Consider the following 16,001-nt stretch of genomic DNA (forward strand, 5'->3'; position numbering starts at 1 on the left):
AACTATAAAGTTCAAAAAATTGTTAATCGAATGCATATAATGTTTTGAAAAGTTTTTTGGTAAGCGATTACAATGCAAAAAATATTTATGTAACTTGATGTCTGCACAAGATCTTCAATCCCCCTGAAGTAAAGCACCCTGCATAGTTTAACTTTTAATAATTAAAACATAGAATAGGAACAGAAAAGCAAGGATGCAATTCCTGCATCACATATGCTCGAGAGGTTAAGGGTAGGTGTTTTAGGTGGTAGTTTTGCGAGCATGGCAAAGTCCTTTAAGTCAGAACCATCAGAAATCCTATCAGCAACTTGTCATCAGCAACAACATCCAAGGGAGAAAAATGGAATACGTATAAGATGGAGAAAAAGAAGCCAGTAATGAGGGGACACGGTATGTTAAGACAATGATGAGGGCTGGTAAGCTAGATAATTTTAAAAGGAAGATGAAGAACAGGAGAATAGATATTTTGGGACTGTGTGAGGTGCGATGGAGAGATAGAGAATGAGAACCTAAGGGGGTTTCTTCGAAGGATACAACGCACCGGAGTCGGTGCCCAGTAATACAACTGATTCGCCCGCACTTCTGGGGAGGAGAGTGCAATGGGAAGGTAAAAGGATGGAAAGGCTGCTACAATAGGAGACCGTCGGCGCCTCTAGGGGAGGGATGGGGATGGAAGGGTGGGAAAGGGAAAACCCTCACCACTATGAGAGCGACCAGGGTCCAATACTGGCGAAACCATACTTTGTTGTGCCAATGATTTTAGAAGATTTTACTATAAAGAAGTAAAATCCAAAGATCAAATCGTTGGATAAGATTGAGGGATAGTGGGAACTACTGTAGTGATAGGTACAGGTATTGTGGAGTGGATGAAACTCAATGGGACATAAAACCTTTGACATAAAACTGGAAGCTGGGTAAAAGAATGGTAGGTTTAGATCAGGTAAGCCATTGGGTTCTGATTGTAGCAATTGAGGCAGGGCCCACCGACCTTGTGATGGTTCATGAGTACATGCCCACCAGTGACCATAAGGAGGAGGACGGTAAGTTGCATGAACAGATCAAGGAAATAATCAAGAATTTCCAAGGTGAGAAATACCTAATAGTTATTGGGGACTGGAGAACTTCAGTCAGGGAATGGAGGGATGGAAACAGATAGGAGAATTTGGATTAGAAATGTGAAACAATCATGGAGAGAAAGAATTTGAATTATGCAAGAGGAGCAGACTATTTATAACAAAAACATGGTTTAAACATTATTAGGGGCAGAGGGGTAGACAAAAGAGTCAAGAGGATAGAGGAAGATACCAGACAGACTACATAAAGGTAAGGCTAAGGTTAGGAATAGGGTGGTTTCCTATTATTTTTTTATTGCCTAAATCAAAAGATCATTACTCCTGGAGTTCACTTCACACTTTTACATTTTTAAATGACGATATCTATTTTTCGCAATTAAATAAAAAGTGAAAATTTTCAAGTGCGTGAAAATGTGATGGCTAAGTATGAATGCTGGGAAAAGCCCGTGTGACGTCTGGCTGCTGCTGTGTGAGGCCACCTGGGTGCGAGGCTATGAACGCCGCTACGATGCAGGCTGCTTGCTGCCGAGCATGGTGGTAGCGTAGAGTACCCTGCTAGCAGGTAGCGCTTGGCTTAAATAAGGATTATTATTACCGTATCAAACGAAGGAAAGTTTCCGACTATAGGCAATTTTAATTGGTGATTATTAAGAGATGTTTCCCTGAGCTCTGTGCCTCATGCATGCATTGGAAATCTCAGACTATGTAAAACTGCTTTCTACTCGTATACCATTTAGGTCCCTGTGACATCACGTGGATTGGCATTGCATGGCTGCCAATCTGCCTTTTTCAAATGAGGTTAAAATTGATCATTAACATTCGTCTAAACTGGAATTTCTAAAACCAAATAATTTGTATATTATGAATACACTAATGGTGGGTAACGAATCGTAATAAATGCCTTTCGTTTTCTTTGATGAAGGAAACTACCCTATTGTGTGAAATAATGTACATGACTTCCCTGCAGTGGATGTGGATTCGGACCATAACCAAGTGCATATGAGATGGGATATGAGATTCAAAAGGTTAAGGAAATTAGAAAAATAAGGAAATGGAATGTAGAAAATCTGAAGTTGCCATAAGAAGTTAATTCCTGGAAATGATGGAGATGAGAATCCAGGAGGTGGGTAAATTGCAGACTGTTGAGGAATGGTAAGAATTATAACAGGAAAGGAGAATGTGGTAGAGAAGTCACTTAGTTAGGCAGAGAATAAAAGGATATAGAAACTGTAGACCATTGAGAAGATGGCGAAGAAAATGGAAGAAGAATGTGGACACAGAGCAACGCAAAAATATTGTAACAAAATTATTTTAGTTATCATTGTATGATATGTATGAGTGAGTTTTTTTTTGTGTGTTCATGTTACCGCATGGGAGTCTATGTGATTCCCTATGACTCCTATAGAGGCGTGTCTCTGTGTGGGTGCAGTGGATTTTGGGAATAAGAAAGGAGGGGAGAATATGATAAGGTGGGAAGGAGAATGGTTGACGGAACAGTGGGAGATGGTCGAGACAGAGACCGAGGAGCAGTGGTCATGAGAAAGTGGCCAGGAGAGAGAGCTTTAACAGTCAACGACTGGTGTAGCTGGCTTCCTTTACACGGAGTGACGCAGTTATTCAATGGACATCTCACCAGTTTACCTAAGCATAGAAAATTACAAACCGGTGAACCCCTTTTGAAGCAGTTTGTCCACGAGTGTTTGTGCCATAATTTTCAGAGATATTCTCCATATGAGAGTATGCAGCCATCGTTCTCCCATCTCCAACAAATGTCCCGTTCCTCCACAGATTGTTACACCAAGTGCAAAGTGTCGCCCTTTCAAAAACAACAGTTCAACAAAACTTAAGAGAACATTCATCTGACCATAATTGTATTTCATGCTAATTTTTGTTATCTATATCAATTTTTTTCGCTATTCCTCATATTTGTTCATTTGTTTTTCATTGCATTTTTTTCAGTCATTTCATTGCATTCTTCACCTCATCTTTCATTTATGCAATTGTTTAATTAAAGAAAGTTATCGAGTGAAAGCGATATTTTTTTATTATTATTTTCAACTCATATTGCATGGCCCTGCGGTCAAACAGATGGTCATTTCATTGTCCAGCGTCGTCCCGATGTGCATGCTGTGCCGGAAGGATACTTTCATCGAATGGTATGAGTAATCAGCAAGTAGGTTGCCCTCGGCCCAAGTTATTTTTTCTCCCCATCAAGGAAAGAGCTGGTCACTAATTCTTTATCGGGACCTGAAGTGTTTCAATTTCACTGTTTTTCTTTGCTTTCTTAGCTTGTGCATGTGCGGTCCACTTTCAGGGGTTGGCCTGGCGGTTGTTGGACAGTGATGCAGAACTGTTCAGCACGCTCGTATATCCTGATTGCTAAGCTATTGGGGGGGCATCCTCCTAAGTAGGGGCAACCGTTACAATATGTACAGGGATATAATCAGTAATTCCGGGAAACTACGAAGGCAAGGGAGGCTCAGTGGAAAAGAGAGTGTTATGAAGTAGAAAAGGCTCAGAAAGAAGAACTGGGCAATCTGCCCTAGACAGCACCAAAAAGTCCTTGTTTTATTGGTAGAAAGACGGTGTAAAAATAATACCCGGTCTTTATCAGGATAAATCCATATATCGATCTTTTCAACTTGTAACCTCACATTTAGCCATAATTTTGGATTAAAGTCCATTCCTGCAATTATTTTTATATTTTTTAAATTGCTTGCATACTTCCAGTTATGTAAAGGTATAATTTTAAAAATATATTTATTCAAATTTCTCAGGAACTGCATCAAATGACTGGATTCGTCCATTCAGACATTGCTATGTTGATTAATCGCGATAATAATTGTGTATACTCCAAAAAAGCAGACATAGCACCAGAAATACACCATCTTTATAACAGTTCTTGAAGAGTGGAATCGGTGTATACACTAGTTTTCACCCATGTATCATTAAGGTTTAATCTGGGTTTTACGTCGCTTGTACTGTCTGAGTGTATGCTAATGTAATGTTGTAATGGTAGCCCAGTAATGGTCAGCAAAAGACAGCAAGATAAAATAAATCACAAATGGCCCACAAGCATATGTGACACGACTCGGTTTGCTGGGAAACTTTTTTGACTCATAGTAACTCTACAAAATAGCAAGTGATTCCTGATTATGAGATGGTGTGCTTATGAGATATGTCATTTATGAAGTGTCAGTCAACTAAACTTTGGTCACCTTGAGTTGTTAACTAAGAGATCACTAGTTTCTTTATGCAGCAGTGGCCCCCAGTTTAGTGAATGTGCTTCTTCACCTTTGGCATCAAGAGCAACATTCATGGTTTCCATCCTATCTCTCTTCAGTTAGAATGGATAGATCAATGAACTCATCACCTGTCCCAGGCAAGATGTCACAGACGAGGAGAGAAGTTTGAGTTATTTTATCCTCATCAATGCGTACTTCCTCTAAATTTTCTTCATCACCATCTCCTCCTATTAAGTTCTGAAACTCAAGCCCTACTGCAGTCTTCTTCAGTTTTGGTCATGTCCATGAATTCCTACTCCTCCACTTCAAGAGTTTCTGGATTTATTCCCTCAAGGTTTATTAGGCACTTTTCTGCCAGAGTACACTCCTCATTGGGCAATTTAGTCAAGGCCAGATCGATATGCTTGAGGTGGGATGCAGTTTTTATCAGGCTACTCCTCGAAGCTATTTCCCAGCTCACTTCCTGTGATCGTCGATGCACCTTTTTCTAGCTCTGCTCAATGCTTGCATTCCCTGCATAAAATGCAAACTATTCTGGTCAGGAATTATTGCAATTAATCCTGGGAGGAAACATCTTAAAGCACTGTTGACTGTTTGGAAGCTAATATTATTTTAGTATTACATATTAGAGTAGAAGTATTATTTTTTACTTTCTGAGTATAAACGTAAGCTATGCCTGCAGAAGTTCACTATGAACACTTCTGTCAGGAGTGGACCACGAACTTCATTGGTAAGAGTTGATTCCAAACTTTCCCATCCATCAATGACTAGAAGAATAGGATATTTTTCGTCAACAACTAGAGTGATTGAGACTTTATTAACAGCTGCTGTTTTCAATCTATCTTTTGGTACATAGGCTGTTTTAAACACCACTTAATGCTATAGCAAACCCAAGCTATCGTTCTGAGGATCCAATAGTATTCTTTTTCCCCTAAGGCTTCTTTTCAATGGTTTCCATAAAGTTGATGAAACGTATTGCTGTGGTACTAGGAATCCCCATTGCAAGTTTTTCGTGCAGTAAAATCGCCCTCCACCCATGTTGAATCCAAGGGCTCTGTCGTCATGATCTGAGTTGAATTGATGGCTAGAGAGGATGAATGGGAAAACCCTGTGTTTTCAAGAGTCCCATTTGCCCAGAGTTTTGAAGGCCATTCAGAATTACTATCTTTCTAGGATGGACACGGATTTAAAATATGCCGTGCCATATACAATGCTATAATAATGTAAATTATAGTGGATTAATTGGACTGAAATAGATTTATAATTCTACCATTATAAGAAAATTCTTTAAATAGAAGAAACAATCTAAAAACACTAATGTTTCTCCTTCGTCTGATTATACTTGAGGACTGTCAGTTCATCTGATTCGCCAAAAGCCTCATCAATTTCTATTTCACAGAAACCGGTGCCGTCCGTTGAAATGCTTGCAATGCATTGATGAATCTGATTGTCGAATCTGATAGATGAGCCAACTCATTGGCAAGACTTCAGGGAAAAAACATCGTATCGTATGTGATAACTCCGAAAGTTCGTAGTGGACTATTATTTTACAATAAATATTGTTCAGCCACGGATTAACTCACGACAAACCCACTCACTTTTCCACACGAGGGTCCAGTTTGCAATGACTCTTCGAAGTGTGGTGTCAATCCAATCTGCGCCGCGTCAAAGATGATCCATGGGTCTTGTTCTTAGAAGCACACTTCTCACTCAAAAAAGAGAACACCGAAGAAGTTGCGCCCATTCTCGCCTTCGCATCAACTGCATTACGAATGTCAGATGCGAGCCGATGCGAGTTGATGCTTCCGGAACCTCGAAATATGCTCGATGCGGGGCCGTATCGATGCGCATCAATGCTTGATTCGGAACGGCCTGATGCGCATCGATGCACATGGTGCGTGATTCGGAACGCACCCAAACCCCCAAGCTAACCTCTTCCCCTGGCTCGCCCTTCAACTAACAATAAGATTATCCATTGAATGAGTGTAAATAGGCGAGAGTACCGTGGCGAAAATCCGGACCAAGGGCGCTGGCTACACGGGGTCCGAGGCCTTGGTCTGTAAGTTAAACTTAAATCGAGGTAATTCACTGTTATTAGACGGACAATTAGTGTCCAGGAATTGGATACATTATAATGTTGTCAAAGATAAAGTTGTCCTGGGAAATTTTCATGGGAAGTATGCAAACAATGCGAATCGAGGCGACTACCATCGTCCGTTTCAAAAGGATGCGATTTTATTGTGTGAAAGCACAGTGGCGCAACGAGGGAGGGTTTTGGGGGATAAACCACCCCCCCCAGAGCTCAGAGAAATTTTTAAGTTTAATCAATCTTACTTAATTGGATTGATATTAATAATGTAATAGAGTAAGGATTAATAAAATATCCCTCAGAAAGCCGTAAAACTCACCATTTTGAACCATTTATCTTAAAATTCCGCAATTTATTAATCTCGCACATACAGCTTATCCTGGTGGGTATTCCATACCCCCACACACCCCGGTATTAGTTGCATCTAAACCCCCACCCAGCTTTAATTCCTAGCTGCGCCCCTGTGAAAGCATATAACTCAGTCTAATAAAATGGCACGAAGGGAAAGAATAGATAATTGGAAAGCTTGTTTTGTTTTACATTAGGCATATTGATTATGTTTTTCTAATTTTACGTGACTCTTGTTGCGATTGGATCAGAAAAAAAGTTTAGTTTTCTTGAATGAGCGGGAGATTTAATTTTGGTGAAGTGTAACTTTTCTTCATAACACATGCAACAAGCTTGTCAATCAATAAAAAATGTGCTATTTTTTCAAGGAAAGGATTAAGTTTCAATATAGACTATTCAATACTTAGAGCGGCTCATCAGCAATCGCCTAGCTAGATAAGAACGCCCGTTTTTCGCACAGTGCCCAAAGATGCCTTGACTACAATATCTCAGGGAAACCCTAGGGCATTTTCCTTCATCAAAGAAAACGAAAGGCATTTATTGCGATTCGTGACCCCCCATTAGTGTATTCATAATATACAAATTATTTGGTTTTAGAAAAATACCAGTTTAGACGAATGTTAATGATCAATTTAAACCTTATTTGAAATACGCCAGATTGGCGGCCATGCGATGCCAATCCACATGATGTCACGGGGACCTAGATGGTATACGAGTAGAAAGCAGTTTTACATCGTCTGAGATTACCAATGCATGCATGAGGCACAGAGCTCAGGAAAACATCTCTTAATAATCACCAATTAAAATTGCCTATGGTCGGAAACTTTCCTTCGTTTGATACGGTAATAATAATCCTTGTTTAAGCCAAGCGCTACCTGCTAGCAGGGTACTCTACGCTACCACCATGCTCGGCAGCAAGCAGCCTGCATCGTAGCGGCTTTCATAGCCTTGCACCAAGGTGGCCTCTAACAGCAGCAGCCAGACATCACACGGGCTTTTCCCAGCATTCATACTTAGCCATTGCATTTTCACGCACTTGAAAATTTTCACTTTTTATTTAATCGCGAAAACTAGATATCGTCATTTAAAAATCTAAAAGCGTGAAATATGTAGGATTAAAAAGCTTTCGATTTAAGCATAAAAATTATAGGCAACCACCCTATTGTCCGTATTCCGCAAGTTATCCCTAACCCAACTTTCCAGACCGCGAGCGTCCAAACTTCGCAGAAGTATTGCTGCTAAGCCAACGGAAATACGTCGCCTCTCGGATCTTAAGTGTGCATCTAGTTATGCATAATATATATCTGGGACCGATAGGCAGAAAACGTCATGATTTAAAAAAAAAAGCTGTTCATTATACAGATGTTAGGTCGAGGCATACATTAGATATAAATGACCAAACCGAAAACCGACTGCACGCGCTCCAGCTCGTTGATTATGCCCATCTCATTAGGATCCCGGCAGCGTAATCGGAGGTCTCACGGGGGAAAAGTTGCCTGTTTCTCTAAGTCTCCGCACTATCTGAGAAATGTTTTCACAAAAAGAACAACTAGCTGCCAGTCATTAGCGGAATAAACAAGTGCGGATTAGTGTAGGTACCTTTTTTCGACCCATTCGGACGGTCATGAAATGTAGGTACAGAATACGGATGCCACCGTGGTGGGGTGGATGGGTAAGGGTTAACTTCACTTCAGTTGTTCCCGATTTCTGTAGCCATATTATCGCATTTTATGTGGTTCTTTACTTACTCTTTATTTATTCACTGTAATAGGGTTGTTTTGAAAGAATTCAAAAAGATATATTTTCATCGCGTAGGCCGTATGATTTACGGCATCGGTGAAGATCCCATGAAAATAAAATTCCCTCCTGCGACAGGTGCGATTTGAATTTTCTTATGAGCCATAACAACCTGTCAGTTGAACGCTGGGCGTAAAGGTTTCACTCCCCTTATCTCAATTATCTCAAAGATAATGCTTATTTTTTATATGAATTCCTGCAATATTCATTCAGTTATACTAAATTGCCAATTTTTAGAGCAGTAGAAACAGTCAAAGTTATCTAAATAGTCATTTGAGTGAATTCTGATTGCCTGTGTATTTGAGTTTAGCTAGTAAATTTGTCGTCAAAAAAGATGTCTTTATAATGGTGTAGAGAACTTCGGCCTAAACTTTGTGGAAGTCCATCGCACAAGTAAAAATAAACTTAAAAAATACCATTTCGTACTATCCCTTGAAAATGGCGCTGAAATACTGAAACCACTTCGGATAATAAAACCGTCGTGGAAAATTACAAACTATTTTTCTGTGATCTCTATCTCAATCCGTCATCGACCACAGCAGCACCATTTGTCACTAGAAGTTAGCTCGTTCTTTAATTTATGCAATCGTTAATTACCCTGCTTAGCCGTTTTAATTTTCTACATCCTCATTTTTATTGCAAGATTGCGAGCACCAACTAGCATCCATGATACGCGGGATAAATTAAATATTGACCACTTCATTCGTCAAAAATTACTATTTTATATTATTTCCCCTAAAGGTTGTAGGGGGCGCATTGGGTCATAAAGATCAAACTCCCTTCTACCTTCGAAATGTACGGGGATACAGTCATAATGGTGCCCCATTCAAATCAACACTCCTCGAATTAAATTCCTGCTCCAAGTAAACCTCCCACGAAAGAATTTACCGGCTACGTGCATGCCTTTCATGAACAAATACCCCGCTACTTGAGGAGACTGTGAAGGCACCCTCGCGTTTTTTTTTACCACACCTAGGCAGAAAACTAATTAGATAAATAATTTCATACACCGTTTGTTCTACCTTGTATATTTCTTTTTAAGTTACAATAACAATATCAATTTTTACATTCCTTTCCACAAAATACACCAAAAATAACGCTGAATATTTGAGGCTGTATAATTAGTAAATAGATAATTTTAGTGAAAATCACCGATTTTCAACAATAAAATACTTTTAACACTGACAAACCATTGGACCACCAACAACACATACACATCAACTGTCAACAACAAGGGTTGCCATAGCCTATCTGGCTGTTGATAAACTATGGCAGGCACTCAGCACTTAAATGTGTAAATACACTTTTCTTCTTGTATATATATCTTATTTATGTATAATTTATGCATGAATGTATACGTATATGAATAAATATTTGACAAACACAAATATACACTCAATTTAACTTGTCATAACAACTATTTCACGAATTTATTTTTTAAAAATCCCCCGTTTATAGTATTTGGCATTTGTATTCGCAAAAACCTTGCGCACATAAACAGCACACACTGATGCACAATTGTGGAAGAACACTGTCGTGGCACACATATGGAAGTAGAGCACGTCAAGGATACACTTCTATTAATCAAGTTACAGATGCGTACATATTACATAGTATAAACACAAGTCTTCATCTAGCCATCCTGAGCACCACGTCATAGCCACGACATTAAACGGTAAATATTTTTCATAATGTTTCTTGCAATGGATTAACCACTCACAAGGAAACAACAGCACCCCATTACAACACATTTGTATCACTTACACGCACACAAATATTACTTTAAACGAATTCAAGCACCCAAATTATGCAAATGGGAGGAGAGTAAAAAAATTAAATTCCTAACAACAAACTTTTTGCGTCTAGCCATGAACTATTACCACCTTGAACAAAAAATCCGCGCTAAAAGTCTAACATGCGACACATCCCGAAAGACTAAATTATTTTGAAGAGTTTTGGGAGTTTCTACATCTCGTTTCAGGTATATTTCTCCGAACAACTTGGGAAGGTCTTGTCAAATTATTGCCTATCTACACATGATCCTACATGGCTGGATTAACAATAATAATTTATTTCACCTGGTTTATATAATTTTCTAATAGTCGCTGGCCATTTCTGTGTTATTTTTCTTTACAATGTTCCACAATTAGATTTTTTGTGCTATAATTTGTGCCGTGACAATATATTTTGATTTATATTTGTTCTTACCTTTCCTTAACCACAAATTAAGAAATAGTTTCGTGAAATTTAGACTCTTGTGCATTTGTGCGGCGGCTTGCGCGCCTCTGCCGGCAGCCAACAGACACGATACCCCGACGATGTCATAGACACAGCCGCCATCAATATTTCGCCCCATGCACATTCAAATTATTCTACATTCACGCACGCGCACACGCATACAAAATAATTTATTAACGAAATTTTTTGTAGATATATATTAAGAGCCTTTGGGCAAGATCTTAACTTGTTAAGTACATCGAGTTTGGCTCGTAATTAGATACGACGGCACACGGTCAGTGGCAGCTATTCCCTCAGATCTCCGTTGATTAATAGTGAAGATTTTATAGAGGAGGTAGAGTAAAAGAGAGAAGGTCAAATGAGAGAGGAGGAGCAGTCAATAAGGGGAACAGATGTGTACATTCAGCACGAAGAAAACGACCTAATCCTAGGAAGGTATTTAAGTTTCAGTTTTATTTTTGCGCGATGGCAGAGTGAAATCCTGCGCAAAGTATGGGGGTTCTGAATGTAATAAAAATAAATTTAAATGAAAAATAAAATGCTATTTTTAGATTCCGCCACAGTTTTGAATAAGAAGACAGAATAAGATTTCATTTTTATTTAACGGATCATCATAGTGATGCATGAAATTGAGTTCATTTCTTAGAGCGAATTCTACTTCAGAGGTAATACTGTTTTCCCCAAGCTACAGTCAAGCATTAAATAAATTTCAGCTATTACAAATTCAGAACATATAACTAAAATATAATAATTTAAAATTAAATTCTTGCCGATATGAATGACATTTTTAAAATTTAAAATTCATCGCCAAAAACTTTTATTAATTTTAGTCATACACTTGACCATTATAATTTCTTCCAATTACTAGGTTTTCCTGCACCTCAAAAATATGGTATATCCGAAATCCTTTCCAACAGTAGAACAACAATTCAGGGAACTACTTTCAAGAAGCCTATTTTTTAGGTCCCCATGATACGTGAGTTGCCAGAATCGTAGTATTCCGTCGGGATAAGTTGCAATCCGATACTAATAAAAATCAACTTGATAGGGTATATTATCTATAATTAAGAGGTGTAAGTTACCGAAAGCTGTCGGAAGTATTCTTGACGTGAGACACCGACTTGCACAGTCGTCCGGGTACTGTGGAGACACTAGGAAAAAAAGATATGCCTATGGATTTAGTAATTCCAAACAGTCATTAAAGGCCAAGATAAATGCCAGTTTCAGAGATGGTTGCCGAGTATAAAGGGCCAGCGAGTGAGCGTAAATGATTATTTTATACGCGATAAAACCCTCCTCCAATTGAACGCCTTTGGTTTTTCAAATCTTAATTTTCCCTAATTTCAAGGGAGTAATAAAAATGTAAAATGATAACAATATTGAGCCCGATCAGGTAAAATGCTGAGCCCTGTCGCACGGAAATGAAGTCTCCACACGGCGCTACAAGGGACCTTTTTCTTATTTGAGACCTTTTTCTTTTCAATAACCTTTTTTATACTTGGGTAAAAAGTACGTCAGAAGACAATTTCTTTCTGCGAGCGAGTTAATTTGGTAGACAACAAGCAACTGGTCACGCCTGGATGAGACGAAAAGATGTGAAAGGCTATCATCAATGGTTTGCGAGCTATGTGGTAATTTGAAATCCATCATCAAATGTATTGATTAAGACTTCGTGCATTCTGCATAACTTTTCATTCGAAAAACCCAGAAAGGTTGCAAAACTCACGTATAATTATTTCACTTGAGTATGGCATACGTGTTGAAACCGTTAGCAGTTTACCAAATTAAAAGCTTTGCGGACTTAACTGAGTTTCAATCCATTTTTAAAACTTGGAAATGCAAATTTAATTTTTAACACTCTATCTCAAAAATAACTTCTGCGACTGAATGAAGTAAGGCATTCACTATTTCATAAAAACTGTAGTGCTTTTTACGGAAAGCTTGTTGAACCTACACGGCCATATTTAGGAAAATACGGATGTTAAGAGTTTTCAATCAAAATAAGTTATTTTTATGCCGTCTCAACGGCTTTTTCTTTTTAGTCATAACAAAGATTGAAGTTTTCTGTCCATCTTTCATAGAATTGTTAAAACGCAAATACTACGGTTGAACTCACGTCGAAATTGCCGATTAAAACTTAGAAATGCCTTCAAACTACTTGGTAACATTAATTCATCAAGGTTTGATAATTTAACTAAGTAAGTTAAACTGCTTTAGTCAGATTTAACTCAAGAATTTCAAAAGTGTCATTAAAAAAAATTAAAAATCTAAATTTTAGTTCGCCAGATTTTTTATGAATCTCTTTCCTTGGGACGTACTAAGTCTAGCATCTCCATGTATATTTGGGAAGCCAATGCAATTTAAAATTTCCATGGGCATAGGATGTAATGAGCAAAATTGGATCGTAATAAATCCTCCTCACCGGGACGATGTAAGAAAAACATCCCAACACATTTTCAGTTAATTCCACTTAGGCCGATTTGCGGATTTTTAGTAAAGCGACACTCCTGACATGAGAATAAAATTCTAGTCTACGCACACAAGTGAGATATGTTGTACAGAGGATGCGTTAACGGTGGAGTTTTAAGTTTCCGTGTGTGATTGGCTGAGTGTCGCTTCAGATGCATAGAATTATTCAGTGGAATTACGATTGCCGTATGCCACACACAAGGGATCAGCTATATTGGCAGGTACGATGGAGTGTTAATGCTTTGATATGTGTAGACTGCCGTGATTAACCAAATCTTATCAGAAGACAGTGTCCGCAGGGAATACAAATTATCATGGGTTTTTGTGGGTTCAAACTTTGTGCAACTCTCGCAGGTCCTTCGTGAGATGGCTTGGAGCGAATTTTCGTCCACTCATACGGGAAATTAGCATCGCCATTCCATTATAAAACGTTCAGTACTTTACGTTAGAAGATTACTTTGATGCCTATTATAATGTGTTTCATTCAATATTGAATTCTAACTCTGATGTGAAAGAAGTGATAAAATGGGGTCATTACCAGCTATTCATGTAAATTTCTCCTTAAAAGCATATTATTAAGCCAGAAATACTGATATGTGTCTATGCTTCACGCAGGAATCTTCATCTCATTGAAAACGTAAGGATCATTGATAGATTAGTATAAAACTTGAGGTTACAATTAATACATTATGCGGATTACTCAGGTATTAGCGCCCTTAAAATAGCACAAATTCAAAATAAAAATGAAGAATCATTTTTTAAGGGACCAATTTGACAAAATTTACGAATATTTAGTAACTATAAATATCAAAACCTGACAAAAACCCTTTCTGTGCGTTTCGATCGATATGTGGAGAGTTAAGTATGTTTGGAAATAACGAAAAACCTTGAACAGGGTATGTGGCATCAATTTCTTGCATGTTATTGTCATACAATCAACCATTAATATTTCAATTGTGTTCCGTTTCTCTTGACTGTTATGGTCACAAATGCAATCTTATAGGGATGCGAAAATGCCCATGGGTTTGGGGAGTTTTTTTTAGTAATTTTTTCCTTGTAAATATATAAACTCGCCTATATACAGCTTGCAAATTATTATTTGTGTGAACAACTTATAAAGAAAAAGCACATGAAAAGTTTTACATTAACTATAGGAGTGAAAGAGATAAATGTGGCGGAAAGATTTATCTTATTTCGCAAATCTTGGAGACAATGTCATATCATTCAGCGCGTTACGACGGGTGCAAGCAGAAATTCCGTCTGAAATATTGCGGTTCCTAAATTCGCAGAACTGTAAAAAATGGAAGGGATGGAAGGAAAAACTTTTAAGGGAAGACAAACCTTACTTATTATAGGTTCCCAATAGTAAAGATAAGTATTTTGAGCCTTTTTTGACTTCTGCACTGTTGAAGAAGAGTCATCACACAAAAACACATACAATTGCTCTTACTGTGAGGTACAAAATAGTATGGTAGCTTATTTCTAGGATAATTACACAGCACGACTGCGTTCAAATCCCAGTGGTGATATCTATTTTTTGGATTTAGACTTCTTTTGGGTATTTGATGCAATTAGGAACAATATTTGGAATTATTTCGAACTTCCGTCAAGGAAGTGTACCGTTCAGGCAAGTTTATTAAGCGAACTAATGCACTCCTATCAAATATTTCAATCTTTATTCAAAATGCATGTTAAAAATTCCGTTTTTCGTGGTCCGTTGCAGTTTCAAACATCGCATTACCCCAGTATCGGCGTCCGATCCCGGCTTCCTCGCTTAGCGTTATATATTCCATAATTACTCTGAGCTTCATTCAGTCAAGAGAAAGAGAAGAGGATGTGAGAAATTTCATCAAAAGTCTCACCAGAATGAATTTTTACGCTGGCAAAAGTACACTCTTCCATGCCACAAAAGGATTTCTACGATTGTGCCCCGAACTTTCAAACGGACATTACTGAAAATTTCTGTTCCGGAGGACCGAATGTAAAGCGAATTACATCGTATATTCAATCCCCATTAGTTCCTAATAAGGAATCAGATAAAGAAGTGTCCGCGCACGTAAATTTTTCTGGGATACTAATGTGTTTCATTAACAAATAAGGCGAAGAATTGCGTAAGCGATGACATAATGTGCGAAAGGAAAGGAATGCGGCGAATCTGATATTTTTAAAAGCCCGCGCAGAGCCAGCTCAGATCGTACACCGAATTCATCGCAAGTCGAACCCATCGTAACGCGTGAGTCTAGTGTACTCGGATTAGTGAAATGTTGGAATAAGTTAAATATTAGAATAAGAGAATTATATACCGCCAATTATAGCTCGGGCAGCGCAGCAATCATGATACCAATTACAGGAGACTTTTTGTGATTTGTGGGGAATATATAGTAGTGGAAAGAAGGTGAGAATAAGGTTGGGTCCCACTGTCGACCGTTGGCTCTATCAGACGAGCCACTCCCCGTAGGCACTGCGCTGCCGGACGCAGTCGGGGATGGTGGCGACCACGACCCATGCGCCGCCGCTGGCCCTGAGGGCGGGCCGCGAGTGGGAGCGGGCCGCAGGGCCCTTGGCTGCCGACGCCTCCTTGCGGCCGCCAAGTCAGACGTGCGTGCCGTACGTGGAGATGGTCCGGAAGGCCACTTCCTCCGGCATCTCCTCCGGCTTGGTAGCCTTGGAAAGGCGCTGCAGCAGAGAAAGAGAAGATACTATTATGGCGTCCTCATTACATTATCATATGGTTTGGTTTTT

The 16,001-nt window shown here is 38.8% G+C and overlaps 1 protein-coding gene across 1 annotated transcript in view; it reads right to left on the reverse strand.

Moving 5' to 3' along the window:
- Nucleotides 1–9,564: 9,564 nt before the first annotated feature.
- Nucleotides 9,565–16,001, reverse strand: part of LOC124159354 (sodium-dependent serotonin transporter) — a 110,095-nt gene continuing 103,658 nt past the window's right edge. The window contains exon 13 of the mRNA XM_046535119.1: nt 9,565–15,935. Within this exon, the coding sequence (XP_046391075.1) occupies nt 15,852–15,935 (84 nt within the window). The 3' untranslated portion in view covers nt 9,565–15,851. The remainder of the gene's footprint in view (nt 15,936–16,001) is intronic.

Source organism: Ischnura elegans, chromosome 5 (assembly GCF_921293095.1).
Source record: "Ischnura elegans chromosome 5, ioIscEleg1.1, whole genome shotgun sequence".
In the NCBI taxonomy this organism is placed as follows: domain Eukaryota; kingdom Metazoa; phylum Arthropoda; class Insecta; order Odonata; family Coenagrionidae; genus Ischnura; species Ischnura elegans.